General features: G+C 43.3%; 1 protein-coding gene across 1 annotated transcript in view; it reads left to right on the forward strand.

Moving 5' to 3' along the window:
- Window positions 1-13,326, forward strand: part of syndig1l (synapse differentiation inducing 1-like) — a 245,464-nt gene extending 232,138 nt beyond the window's left edge. The window contains exon 4 of the mRNA XM_063058001.1: window positions 12,312-13,326. Coding sequence (XP_062914071.1) covers window positions 12,312-12,470 — 159 coding nt within the window. The 3' untranslated portion in view covers window positions 12,471-13,326. The remainder of the gene's footprint in view (window positions 1-12,311) is intronic.
- Window positions 13,327-15,080: the final 1,754 nt, after the last annotated feature.

Below are 15,080 nucleotides of genomic sequence, written 5' to 3' on the forward strand. Positions count from 1 at the left end.
TAAAGGAACAGCAGTTATAATGGGTGACTTCAATCTACATATAGATTGGGTGAACCAAATTGGTAAGGGTGCTGAGGAAGAGGATTTCTTGGAATGTATGTGGGATGGTTTTCTGAACCAACATGTCGAGGAACCAACTAGAGAGCAGGCCATTCTAGACTGGGTTTTGAGCAATGAGGAAGGGTTAATTAGCAATCTTGTCGTGAGAGGCCCCTTGGGTAAGGGTGACCATAACATGGTGGAATTCTTCATTAAGATGGAGAGTGACATAGTTAATTCAGAAACAAAGGTTCTGAACTTAAAGAAGGGTAACTTTGAAGGTATGAGACGTGAATTAGCTAAGATGACTGGCAAATGATACTTAAAGGGTTGACGGTGGATATGCAATGGCAAGCATTTAAAGATCGCATGGATGAAATACAACAATTGTTCATCCTAGTTTGGCAAAAGAATAAACCAGGGAAGGAAGTGCACCCGTGGCTGACAAGGGAAATTAAGGATAGTATCAATTCCAGAGAAGAAACATACAAATTAACCAGAAAAAGCGGCTCACCTGAGGACTGGGAGAAATTCAGAGTCCAGCAGAGGAGGACAAAGGGCTTAATTAAGAAAGGGGAAAAGGTTATGAGAGAAAATTGGCAGGGAACATAAAAACTGACTGTAAAAGCTTTTATAGATATGTGAAAAGAAAAAGATTGGCTAAGACAAATGTAGGTCCCTTACAATCAGAAACATGTGAATTGATCATGGGGAGCAAGGACATGGCAGACCAATTGAATAACTACTTTGGTTCTGTCTTCACTAAGGAGGACATAATTAATCTTCTGGAAATAGTAGGGGACCGAGGGGCTAGTGAGATGGAGGAACTGAGGGAAATACATGTTAGTGGGGAAGTAGTGTTAGGTAAATTGAAGGGCAGATAAATCCTCAGGGTCAGTTGGTCTGCATCCCAGAGTGCTTAAGGAAGTAGCCCAAGAAATAGTCGATGCATTAGTGATAATTTCTCAAAACTCTTTAGATTCTGGACTAGTTCCTGAGGATTGGAGGGCAGTAACCCTGCTTTTTAAAAAAGGAGGAAGAGAGAAACCAGGGGATTATAGACCCGTTAGCCTAACATCGGTGGTGGGGAAAATGCTAGAGTCAGTTATCAAAAATGTGATAACAGCACATTTGGAAAGTGGTGAAATCATCGGACAATGTCAGCATGGATGTGCGAAAAGAAAATCATGTCTGACGAATCTCATAGAACTTTTTGAGGATGTACCTAGTAGAGTGGATAGGGGAGAACCGGTGGATGTGGTATATTTGGATTTTCAAAAGGCTTTTGACAAGGTCCCTCACAGGAGATTAGTGTGCAAACTTAAAGCACACTGTATTGGGGGTATGGTATTGATGTGGATAGAGAATTGGTTGGCAGACAGGAAGCAAAGAGTGGGAATAAACGGGACCTTTTCAGAATGGCAGGCAGTGACTAGTGGGGTACCACAAGGCTCAGTGCTGGGACCCCAGTTGTTTACAATATATATTAATGACTTAGACGAGGGAATTAAATGCAGCATCTCCAAGTTAGCGGATGACATGAAGCTGGGCGGCAGTGTTAGCTGTGAGGAGGATGCTAAGAGGATGCAGGGTGACTTGGATAGGTTAGGTGAGTGGGCGAATTCATGGTAGATGAAATTTAATGTGGATAAATGTGAGGTTATCCACTTTGGTGGCAAAAACAGGAAAACAGATTATTATCTGAATGGTGGCCAATCAGGAAAAGGGGAGGTGCAACGAGACCTGGGTATCATTGTACACCAGTCATTGAAAGTGGGCATGCAGGTACAGCAGGCGGTGAAAAAGGTGAATGGTATGCTGGTATTCATAGCAAGAGGATTCAAGTACAGGAGCAGGGAGGTACTACTGCAGTTGTACAAGGCCTTGGTGAGACCACACCTGGAGTATTGTGTGCAGTTCTGGTCCCCTAATCTGAGGAAAGACATTCTTGCTATAGAGGGAGTACAAAGAAGATTCACCAGATTAATTCCTGGGATGGCAGGACTTTCATATGATGAAAGACTGGATCGACTAGGTTTATACTCGCTGGAATTTAGAGGATTGAGGGGGGATCTTATTGAAACGTATAAAATCCTAAAGGGATTGGACAGGCTAGATGCAGGAAGATTGTTCCCGATGTTGGGGAAGTCCAGTACAAGGGGTCACAGTTTAAGGATAAAGCGGAAGCCTTTTAGGACCGAGATGAGGAAAAACTTCTTCACACGGAGAGTGGTGAATCTGTGGAATTCTCTGCCACAGGAAACAGTTGAGTCCAGTTCATTGGCTATATTTAAGTGGGAGTTAGATATGACCCTTGTGGCTAAAGGGATCGGGGGTATGGAGAGAAGGCAGGTACAGGGTTCTGAGTTGGATGATCAGCCATGATCATACTGAATGGCGGTGCAGGCTCGAAGGGCCAAATGGCCTACTCCTGCACCTAATTTCTATGTTCCTGTGTTTCTATGATAGAGGTATACAAGATATTAAGGGGAATAGATAGAGTGGATAGCCAGCGCCTCTTCCCCAGGGCACCACTGCTCAGTACAAGAGGACATGGCTTTAAGGTAAGGGGTGGGAAGTTCAAGGGGGATATTAGAGGAAGGTTTTTACTTGGTGCATGGAATGCACTGCCTGAGTCAATGGTGGAGGCAGATACTCTAGTGAAATTTAAGAGACTGCTGGACAGGTATATGAAGGAATTTAAGATGGGGGGTCATATGGGAGGCAGGGTTTAAGGGTCGGCACAACATTGTGGGCCAAAGGGCCTGTACTGTGCTGTACTATTCTTTGTTCTATTCTGTCCATAACACCAGTGAACACCAATATTCGGTACTCTATGTGACAACATGACTACATTGACCACCTGATGGATTTACAAGCCTTCTAAAAGTATGCCACATTTATGAAGCCAGTTAAGATGAGTCAAACAGACCCCGTTGCTGTACGATTCTAGTGAACCTCAGTCGTTTTGATCATCCATAACTTTTTCTGCATTGTTAATTGAAGATATTGCATGTCTGCATATTAACTGCATAGTGGGGAAGAGTATTGAATAGAGCTTCCAGCGACAAGAGTCATCCAGTGAGTACAGGAATCCATTTGCTGGAGTCTCTCCTGTATGAAATGGGTAATTGTATATTTGGCCAAAGAATGGGTTTGAGTCAACTTCAATATATTATAATATGCAATGTGCTGATAGCTCAATTATAAACCTCATTGTTAGACATAGTTACAGTTTGCGGCAGATGGTATGAAATCCATTAACAATATGAATCAATTATACTGTAATGGACCTGGTTGTTACTGTAGCAGAGTAAATGAACCAGCTTAGGTAAAGTTTAGCTATGAGAATTTTAATTTCTTCTGAAACTTCTCCATTATGTTTTTTTTTTCATTCTCGTACAGATATGTCGTGCTACATTTCATTGTGTGTTAGTTATTTCCAGGGAAAGCACTGAAGCATAATAAAATGGATATGGTCAAACTCACTGAAGGTTTCCCAAATGATAGTGACAAAGGTAACCTACCCTTGCTCTGCAACTATTAACATGGTTGACTACACCATCCTTAACCAACATCTCTCCATGCTTGTCCATTCTGGGTGGAACCAGCCATATTTGAGTTGCCTGTCCATCAGTCTAGACAGAAACCATCGTCTAGCTTCTGCTCACACCCCGACACCCCTAGGGATCTATCCCCGACACACTTCTGTGTCACATTCATGTGCAGCCTGGGCAACATCTCTCCAAATACATGCCATTAGCTTCTGTGTGAACGGTGATGACATCCATCCCCACCTCACCTCCAGCACCCGATCCTTTGTCCAACTGATGAGCAGATGTTTCCTCCAAGTAACCCATCAGGAAGATTAAAGCCCTGTCACTGATCTCTGTCTCCCAGTCATGCTCTTCCTCCCAATACAGAACGGAACCAAACTGATCTCTACGGTGTTCTTAGTGTTTGGGCCCTACACCCAATCCAAATCATGTAGCCTCCTATTTCCGCTATTGTTTGTGCTACATTAAAGGCACTATGTAAATGCAAATTATTAGACCATACACTCAGTGGCCATTTCCTAGTTACCTCCTGTACCTAATAGAGGCTACTGAGTGTATGTTTGTGGCCTTCTATTACCTTAGCCCATGCACTTCAAGATTCAATAAGTTATACATCCAGAGATTGTTTTCTGCACACCACTGTTTTACATGTGGTTATTTGAGTGGCTCTTTCCTTCCTGTCAACTTGAACTAATCTGGCCATTTTTCCCTGACCTCTCTCATTGATGAGGTGCTTTCATCCACAGAACTCCCACACACTGGATGTTTTTTTTTGTTTCTCATTCCATTCTCTGTAAACTCTAGAGACTGTTATGTATGAGATTCCTAGGAGATCAGCAGTTTCTGAGATACAGAAATCACCCTGTCTGGAACCAGTAATTATTCCACGGTCAAAATCACTTAGATTGCATTTCTTCCCGATTCTGATATTTGGTCTAAACAACTGAAGCTCTTGACGATGTCTGTGTGCTTTTATGAACTGAGTTGCTGCCACGTGATTGGCTGATTAGGTATTTGCATTTATGTACAGGAGTACCTAATAAAGTGGCCACTGAGCATAGACCAGTACAGGCTCTTCAGCTTGCAATACTGTGCCAAGCTCTTAACCTAACCCTTCCCTCCCACATAGCTCTCCATTTTTCTTTCATCCATATGCCTATCTAAGGGTCTCTTAAGTGTCCCTACTGTGTCTGCCTCTACAACCACCCCCAGTAGTGTGTTTTGTGCACTTACCACTCTCTATGTGAAGAACCTACTTCTGGCATCCCCTCTAATCTTTCCTCCTGCCCTCTCATATTAGCCATTTCCACCCCGGGAAAAAGGTGCAGACTGTCCACTCTGTCTATGCCTCTTATCATCTTGTATACCTCTATCAAGTCCTCCTTTGCTCCAAGGAGAAAAGCTTTCGCTTACTCAACCAATCCTCATAAAAGAAGACTGTTGGAGTCTCTATTTCCTGAGGAGACTGAGGTCCTTTAACATCTGTCGGGCGATGCTGAGGATGTTCTACAAGTCTGTGGTGGCCAGTGCTATCATGTTTGCTGTTGTGTGCTGGGGCAGCAGGCTGAGGGTAGCAGACACCAACAGAATCAACAAACTCATTCGTAAGGCCAGTGAATGTTGTGGGGATGGAACTGGACTCTCTGACGGTGGTGTCTGAGAGGAGGATGCTGCCCAAGTTGCATGCCATCTTGGACAATGTCTCCCATCCACTACATAATGTACTGGGTGGGCACAGGAGTACATTCAGCCAGAGACTCATTCCACCGAGATGCAACGCAGAGCGTCATAGGAAGTCATTCCTGCCTGTGACCATCAAACTTTACAACTCCTCCCTTGGAGGGTCAGACACCCTGAGCCAATAGGCTGGTCCTGGACTTATTTCCTGGCATAATTTACATATTATTATTTAATTATTTATGGTTTTATATTGCTATATTTATACTCTATTCTTGGTTGGTGCAACTGTAACGAAACCCAGTTTCCCTCGGGATGAGTGAAGTCTGACTATGACTATTATTGTGCTAATCGGGGTTATGCCACTGCCTTCCCTGTGTGACAGTGGTAATAGAGGACTGATGGGATAGGTTTAAAAGCCGGCACTGACTCAATGGGCTGAGTGGCCTCTGATCATAACTGCATAGGAAATGGTTAAATTTGGATTATGAGCGATTATGTGAAATGTTCCGAAGTTAGGCTGATAGTTGCTGCTGCTGCAATACATGCAAGGGAGGCTTAGGTTGTCTGTGTGTGGTAATGTTACAAGTCAGGGCAGGTGAGAGATCATCCCAATATATTAACCCACTATTGGGATCCTACGTCATTGTTGCTACATTTATAGCAACCACTCCAACGGTGGAAGATACAAGTCAATTTTGCTCTTCCTCCATACTCATTGTGTTCTTTGAATGGGAAACTGAACTGGTACAATTTCAAGGCTTTTCACCTTTTGTTTCAGATGGTGCCCACAGTACGGCACAGTAGCATAGTGGTTAGTGCAATGCTTCATAGAAGCCAGCAGTAAGGTCGGGGTTCAAATCCCACCACTGTCTGTAAGGAGTATTTGTGGTTTCCCCATGACCATGTGGGTTAGGGTTTAGCAGGTTGTAGACATTTCATGTTGTCGCTAGAAGCACGGCGATACTTGCAAGCTGTCCAGCACAATTTTCACCGATTTAAATTGACACAAAAAGACCCATTTCACTGTATGTTTCGATGCACATGTGACCAAATAAAGCCAATCTTTATCTCTTTAAGACTCTGGATAAGAGCAAAGAAATTCTTCCCCAGTGGTCTGGCCAATCAACGTTCATGTGACACCACTGACTCTGGGAGCTTGGTGTGCGTCAACTGTCTCCATTACAACTGTGACTATAACTTCAGAAAGTACTGCTGGAAGTCCTGAGATCACTGAGGTGTTTCATATAGGCAAGCCTTTCTTTCCACGCGGCTGTCAATCAAAGGTTACAACTGAGGGCCTGGCATTGATGGGTTGACCTGAGCAAGTGCCAGTGGACGGTTAACAGCACCAGGTCAGGATGAAGCTGGAAAAGCTGGATGATTGCAGGGATGGCAAGTTTGTGCCAAGGAGGGGATGAGCACTGTTCGACTATACAGCCCAGGGCCATATGGGATATAATCCAGATTACTATGGGAAGCGATTGCTGCATCTTTGACAGTGACCTTGGCATCCTCATTGACAACAGGACTAGTATCAGATGATTGGAGGATGGCAACTGTTATTCCTTTGTTCAAGAAAGGGAATAGATATAACCCCAAGAATTATGGACCAGCAAGTCTTATGTCTTACACTAACTGGAAGTTACCATTACTAGAGAGAAGGTCCTTGGGAAACTGAAAAGTCTAAGTCACCTGGACCAGATGGTGTTCACTCCAGAGTTCTGAAAGAAGTGGCTGAAGAGATTGTGGAGGCATTAGTAATGATATTTCAAGAAGCAATTGATTATGGAATGGTTCCAGAAGACTGAAAAATTACAAATGTCACTCTTCAAAAAGGGAGAGATGCAGAAGAAAGGGAACTATAGGCCAGTTAGTCTGACCTCAGTGGTTGGGAAGATGTTGGAGTTGATAATTAAGGATGAAATCTCAGGGTACTTGGAGCCACATGACACAATAGGCCGTAAACAGCATGATTTCTCAAGGGAAAATCTTACCTGACAAATCTGTTGGAACTCTTTGAAGAAATAACAAGCAGGATAGACAAAGGAGATTTGGTTGCTGTGTACTTAAATTATCAGAAGGCCTTTGACAAATATAGAAACATAGAAACATAGAAAACTTACAGCACAATACAGGCCCTTCAGCCCACAAAGTTGTGCCAAACATGTCCCTACCTTAGAAATTACTAGGGTTACCCACAGCCCTCTATTTTTCTAAGCTCCATGTACCTATCCAAAAGACTCTTCAAAGACCCTATCGAATCCACCTCCACCACTGTTGTTGGCAGCCCATTCCACAAACTCACCACTCTCTGCTTAAAAAACTTACCCCTGATATCTCCTCTGTACCTACTCCCAAGCACCTTAAACCTGTACCCTCTTGTGGCAGCCATTTCAGCCCCGGGAAGAAGTCTCTGACTATCTACACGATCAATGCCTCTCATCATCTTATACACCTCTATCGGGTCACCTCTCATCCTCCGTCGCTCCAAGGAGAAAAGGCTGAGTTCACTCAACCTGTTTTCATAAGACATGCTCCCCAATCCAGGAAACATCTTTGTAAATCTCCTCTGCACCCTTTCTATAGTTTCCACAGCCTTCCTGTAGCAAGGTGACCAGAACTGAGCACAGTACCCTAAGTGGGGTCTGACCAGAGTCCTATATGGCTGCAACATTACCTCTCGGCTCTTGAACTCAATCCCACAGTTGATGAAGGCCAATGCACCGTATGCCTTCTTAACCACACAGTCAAACTGCGCAGCAGTTTTGAGTGTCCTATGGACTCGGACCCCAAGATCCCTCTGATCCTCCACACTGCCAAGATTCTTACCATTAATACTATATTCTGCTATCATATTTGACCTGCCAAAATGAACCACTTCACAATTATCTGGGTTGAACTCCATCTGCCACTTTTCAGCCCAGTTTTGCATCCTATCAATGTCCCGCTACAACCTCTGACAGCCCTCTACACTATCCACAACACCCCCAACCTTTTGTGTCATCAGCAAACTTACTAACCCATCCCTCCACTTCCTCATCCAGGTCATTTATAAAAATCACGAAGAGTAAGGGTCCCAGAACAGATCCCTGAGGCACACCACTGGTCACTGACCTCCATGCAGAATATGACCCGTCTACAACCACTCTTTCCCTCTGTGGGCAAGCCAGTTATGGATCCACAAAGCAATGTCCCCTTGGATCCCATGCCTCTTTACTTTCTCAATAAGCCTTGCATGGGGTACCTTGTCAAATGTCTTGCTGAAATCCATATACACTACATCTACTGCTCTTCCTTCATCAATGTGTTGAGTCACATCCTCAGAAAATTCAATCAGGCTCATAAGGCACGACCTGCCTTTGACAAAGCCATGCTGACTACTCCTAATTACACAATCACCTTGTGCCTCACGAGGCTGCTTAACAAACTATGAGCCCATGATATTACAAGAAAGATTCTAACATGGATAAAGCAGTGGCTGATCTGCAGAAAGCAAAGAGTGGGAATAAAGGGAGCCTTTTCTAGCTGGCTGCCGGTGACTAGTGGTGTTCCACAGGGATCTGTGTTGGGACTGACTCTTTTTATGTTAAATGTCAATGATTTGTATGATGGAATTGATGGCTTTGTTGCAAAGTTTGCAGACAATATGAAGATAGGTGGAGGGGCAGATAGTTTTGAGGAAGTAGATAGACTACAGAAGGACTTAAATAGATTAGGAAAATGGGTAAACAAATGGCATATGGAATAGAGTGTCAGGAAGTGTATGGTCATGCACTTTGCTAGAAGAAATGAAAGCGTTGTCTATTTTCTAAATGGAGAGAAAATACAAAAAAATACTGAGGTGGAAAGGGATTTGGTAGTCCTTGTGCAGGGTTCCCTAAAGGTTAATTTTCAGGTTGAGTCATTGGTGAGAACGGCAAGTGCAATGTTAGCATTCATTTCAAGAGGACAAGGATATAAAAATAAAGATGTAATGCTGAGGCTTTATAAAGCACTGGTGAGGGCTCACATGGAGTATTGTGAGAAGCTTTGGGCCCCTTATCATAGAAAGGATGTGCTGAAACTGGAGACGGTTCAAAGGAGGTTCACGAAAATGATTCCAGGATTGAATGGCTTGTCATATGAAGAGCGTTTAATGGATCTGGGCCTGTATTCACTGGAATTCAGAAGAATGAGGGCTGACGTAATTGAAACCTATCAAATGGTTGAAGACCTTGATAGAGTTGATGTGGAGAGGGTGTTTCCTCTAGTGGGAGAGTCTAAGACCAGAGGACACAACCTAAATTAGAGTGGCGTCCTTTCAGAAAGGAGATGAGGAGGAATTTCTTTAACCTGAGAGTGGTGAATCTGTGAAATTGTTTGCTACAGGCAGCTGTGGAGGCAAAATCTTTATGTATATTTTAGGCAGAGGTTGATAGATTCTTGATCGGTCAGGGCATGAAGGGATGCAGGGAGTAGGCAGGAGACTGGAACTGAGAGGAAAATTGGATCTGCCTTGATGAAATAGCAGAGCAGACTCAATGGACCAAATGGTCTAATTCTGCTCCTACATCTTATGGTCTAATGGTCTTATGTTAATGGTGGGCAAATTATTGGAGAGGATGCTTATGGACAGGATTTACAAGCATTTGGAGAAGCATAGACTGATTAGGGATAGTCAACGTGGCTTTGTGAGGGGCAGGTAATTCCATACAATCCTGATGGAATTCTTTGAGGAAATGACAGAACATATTGATGATTCTAGAGCAGTGGATACAGTGTATCTCGATCTTAGTAAGTTGTTTGACCAGATTCCTTGCAGTATGCTCATTCGGAAATTGAGAGTTTTAGGATCCAGGAAAACTTTGCTGCATGAATTCAGAACTGGTTTGCCTACAAAAGGCAGTGGGGTAGTAGCTGGAGCATATTTTGTCTGTAGGTTGGTAACTAGTGGTGTTTTGCAGGGCTCTGTTTTGAGATCCTGCTCTTTATGATTTTCAAAAATGACCTGGATATGGAACTGAGCTGAGGAGTGGCAGATGGATTTCAATTAAGTAAAGTGTGACATGATTTACTTTGGAAGCTGATCTACAAGGCAGAATACATGCACCTTAGCAGTGTGAAGGAACAGAGAGATCTTGGGGTCCAGATCTATAGATCCTTCAAAGTTCCTGCAATTTGATTGAGTGGTGGAGAAGGTTGTATGACATTAGTCAGGGGGTTGACAAGAGCTGTGAGGTAACGGTGCAGCTCTGAAAAACTGTGGTCAGACCACACTTCAAATTTGTGTTCATTTCTGCTCACCTCATTATAGGAAGGATGTGGAGTTTTAGAGAGGGTGCAGAGATGATTTAGCAGGAGGCTATCTCGATTGGAGAACATGTCTTAAGAGAATAGGTTGAGTGACCTAGGATTTATCTCTTTGGAGTGTAAAAGGATGAGAGGTCACTTGATAGAGGTATACAAGATAAGAGGCATAGATTGAGTGGGCAACCAGAGACTTTTTCCCAGGGTAGAAATGGCACAATTTTAATATGAGCATAGGAATGTATAGGAGGTTGTCAGTGGTAAGTTTATTTTATACAGAGTAGCAGGTACATGGAACAGAGATGGTGATAAAGGCAGATTCATCAGGGACATTTAAGACACTATAGATAAGCATATGGACGATAGATAAATGGAGAATGATGTCAGAGAGAAGGGTTAGATTGATCTTGGAATAGGTTAAAATCATGGTCCAATGGGCCTGCATTGTGCTGTATTCTTCTATGTTCAGTGATATCCTTGATATCTGAATTTCTTACCTACATATTTCTGTAGAATGCAATTGACTATTCAAGTAACATGTCCTTCATTTACAAGGCTTTACTTGTTATGGAAAAGGATACTTACAGTAATAAGAGCAATAAATGGCAATTGAACTCAGTCAATCGAAATGCCACTCACATGAGAAGGATTGTTGTTAGCACTGATGCTCAAATTGAAATCCACTTGACTTATGGCTGCCAAATAGCATGAGGGGGGGTAATGACGATCTGTATGGAGTGAAGAGAGAGTAGAGATGGGAGGGTGGGGGGTGGAGATGGAGTGGGGGTAATAATGGGTTCCTTGGGAGTTTAGAAAATTGAGGGATGACATTATTCAAATATATGAGATCCAAAGAGGGTAATGACAAGGTAATGTTAAAATGCTTTCACTAGCGCTAGAGTCACAGACAAAAACATATAGTTACAAGATTAGCGGCCGTTCATTTACATAAAACTGAGGTGCGTAGAAATATTTTTCTCTCAGAGGTAGTGACTGGAATTCTCTACCCCTCCCAGGAGGGGTGCAGGCCAGATCCTCAGATGTTTTTAAGATGATGGTAGATAAATATTTGAAAGACCAAGGATTGGATGGTATGGTGTAGGTGACGATATGGGACAGAAGAGTTGAGTCCAGATCAAGAGAAAAAGAGAGAGAAGTAGAGAGGTAAAGAGAAAGAGAGAGAGGGAGAGAGAGAGTGTGCAAAGGGCGAGAGAGCAAGAGAGAAAGAGTGTGTGTGCAAGAGTGGCAGAAAGAGAGAGGAAGTGTGTGTGTGAGAGAGAGGGAGAGAGAAAGAGACAGAGAGAGAGGGAGGGAGAGAGAGAGTGAAAAGAGAATTGTGTGAGAGAATGCGAGAGGGAGGGAGAAAGAGACAGAGAGAGAGCGGGATAGAGAGAGAAAAAGAGAGAGTCATCCCAATGTTTCACAGTGAACAAAGGGCACATTTATGTATGTCTTACTTGCAGATTTAATTCTTTATCCCTCGACTGATATACTCTGAAGTACTTAGGTGCTTTTTTTCCAAAATCTTTGAGTTCTGGAACATCGTCAGAGCTTTCACAGTGCAATCAATGCTTTCTCCATTTCATTTAACATTTCCTAGGAATGTAACTCTTCCTAAAGCGAGGAATACCTGCACTTAATATTTGAAACCTTTCTCATGTTCACCACGGTTAGCAGACATGTGCCCAAGACTGTGTAAAAATGTCTGTGAATGGAATTGCCAGTAACAAGTGCTTTCTTCATTTCCAGACAAGCAAGGCCATCGCAAAAGGAGATTACCAGCGGGCAACCTCAGCATCGCGAAGGGCCCTCTTCCTGGCAGCCCTCTCGATCACCATTGGAACAGGCGTGTATGTCGGGGTCATTGTAGCTCTCATCGCATACTTGTCAAAGCCGGGGCATGTATAGTGTCGAACTGCAGCCTGCTCGGTGTGAGGATCCTCTAAGGACAGTTCTTCGTCTGTTCAATTATCCAGTTTTATTGCCCTGTTAATTGAGTAAATTGTGTGTATTATCCATTGTTTTGGCCATTTTGGAGCTAGGGGAGGAGGACCGTCTGGCAAGGAGAAGCTTGATTCACGCCTCCACACCGGGAACTGTGGACGTCAGGGGTAGGCAGCAAGTCCACCATTGTCACTGGAACCCTTGACTGGGCAGCCGGGCAAGTCCCACAACAGGACTTTACTCTGGGAGAGAGGTTGGGGGACAAGGAAAATGTTCTTTCTCCTTGTTAATCCACCACCAGGGGGCAGTGGTGCTGGAGTGTAATGTCCTTGCTGTCCCATTGTCCTGTAGACCTGAGAGGAAGCAGAAAATGACTATGGGAAAGAATTGTGGAGGTTTGTAATGAGGGCTGGGGAAACAACTCTGTAACAAATATGATTAAACTGGTCTAGGGCAAGAGTGAATAAGCCAATGATATGCAAATAGCCTTTTCTCTGTTGCTAAGCAAGCCTTGCCCTGGGTCACTCTCTCTCAGCAAGCCAATTATGCCATAATTAGCTGCTCAGTGTTAATGTAGCTGTGCCATGAAGGCTACCTCGTCTGATCATGCCTGGTCCATTTTAAACGCTGTGTGAAATAAAAGGGCCTGAGACCCTCTATAAATCTATAATCACACTGTTTTATTTTGGGAAAGTCAAGAATCTTCTGAAATTAAATGTGACTTTTGTAATAAAGATTTGATTTCATCAACAATAATATCACATTCCGCTGTCATACATCTCACAAGTTGGAAAAACACAGGTGTAAAAATCATTGTGGTCTTCTGGGTCCTACTGCTAAGGAATACACAGTTTTCACTATCCTCTTTCTGCTTGCTGCTTTCCAGAATTGATGTGGAAATTATTCCTCTTCTTGCAGTCTTGAACTCACACATCACCTGAGTAGCTGGTTTCTCCAAATTCCAAAGCTTAATTTCAAGCTTTCCTGAATTTGTGAAAGAGGTGTTCTGTTTAACTGGTTTATTCCTGGGTACCACTTTGCCCATTGTTATATAAAATGGCCTGATGTTCAGTGAAATATCAACAAGCAGAACCCTGGACACCAGCAGAGAATTAACAAGGATTGTGCCAACTGATGTGTTTAAAATGGGCCTGAAAGTCATATTCATATTTAATTCTAACAACAAAATGCTTCACAGAGACATTGTTCACTAGGGGTCTGGCAAGTGATAAATTTAACCAAATGGAAGGGATTGTAAATGAGTAACAAATTTAGTCCAAATGAGAAAATTCTGTAATGGGATGAAACAGAAATAACAATGTATTTTACTGCTGACTAAATGAGGAACTTGGTATAATGTTTTTAGCACACTTAATCAAATGGAGAATCCTTCACTGCTAAGAATGTAGACAACATGTCTGCTTGATCCTCATGAACACAGGAGATTTTGCAGATGCTGGAAATCTAGAGTAACACACACACGGTGCTGAGGGAACTCAGCATCTACAGAGAGGAATAGACAGTCGACATTTCAAGCCGAGACCTGATGAAGGGTCTCAATCTGAAATGTCGACTGTTTATTCCCCTCCGTAGAGGCTGCCTAATCGACTGAGCTCATATGCATTTTGTGTGTGTTGCTTCATTGTCAGCGAGCATTCAAAATGAAATTCATCAGGCAAATTTTTTCACTCTCCAGTAAACAATAGTGGTGACTCACTCAGAAAAGTGCCCCATGTATAGAGAGGGACAAACTTCAAACATCCATATTGACAGGGAAAGAGATACCATTAGGTGTACAGACTGGCTTTCACAACAAACTGAATGTGAAGCGGGGATTGTCATGCAGGAGGGACTGTTTAATTGCCCAGAGATATGCAGCATTCCAACGGAGCCAGAATGAGGTAGTGTGGGGCAGAGTCATGTCAGACAAGTCCCAGAGCTCATGAACATATTGGGTAAGAGGTAAGCGAACATCTTCCACCTGCCTCAACGCGGTACAGAGCATCACTCAGCTGTCAGAATCAATCACTCTGTCTCCTGAGTACATTGACTTCCAGCCAGGAAGCGGAGACTGGCTCAGATTGCAAGGAGCAGGCTGGAAGTTTGCAGAGAAGTGGAAGCTGTCTCCTGAGCCGCCCTGTGGGATTGGGGGCAGTGGGGGACAGACTGCCCGCACCCTTCTGTTTAGATTCCTCCTGATTTCTTTGGAGATAAGAACAGAAGCAAAGCCACCAGGCAAAACAAGCACTGTTGCAAATAAGCAGTAAGATACCTTGGAGAATTCAAATAGATATGGAAGAAACAACTGTGACCATTTTAGATGCAATGTAAAAGACTGGAAATTAGAAATCGGGCCATATTGACCCTAATCTGTGCAGAGAGGGCAGGAGGGTCTCTGGGGCTGATGTGGGAAGGGTTCATTGGAATGGGAGGAGGTGGCTCCAGTGTGAAGACTGAGACTAACCAGTGAGGGTTAATATTATGTTCCTGCACACTGGGTTCTAAGAAAGATGTGTCCAGCACAAGACCTTAATTTGCAGTGAATGAAACCTTTGGCTATGCAGTTAGAGCCGG

The sequence above is a fragment of the Mobula hypostoma genome, chromosome 1, assembly GCF_963921235.1.
Source record: "Mobula hypostoma chromosome 1, sMobHyp1.1, whole genome shotgun sequence".
Taxonomy (NCBI): domain Eukaryota; kingdom Metazoa; phylum Chordata; class Chondrichthyes; order Myliobatiformes; family Myliobatidae; genus Mobula; species Mobula hypostoma.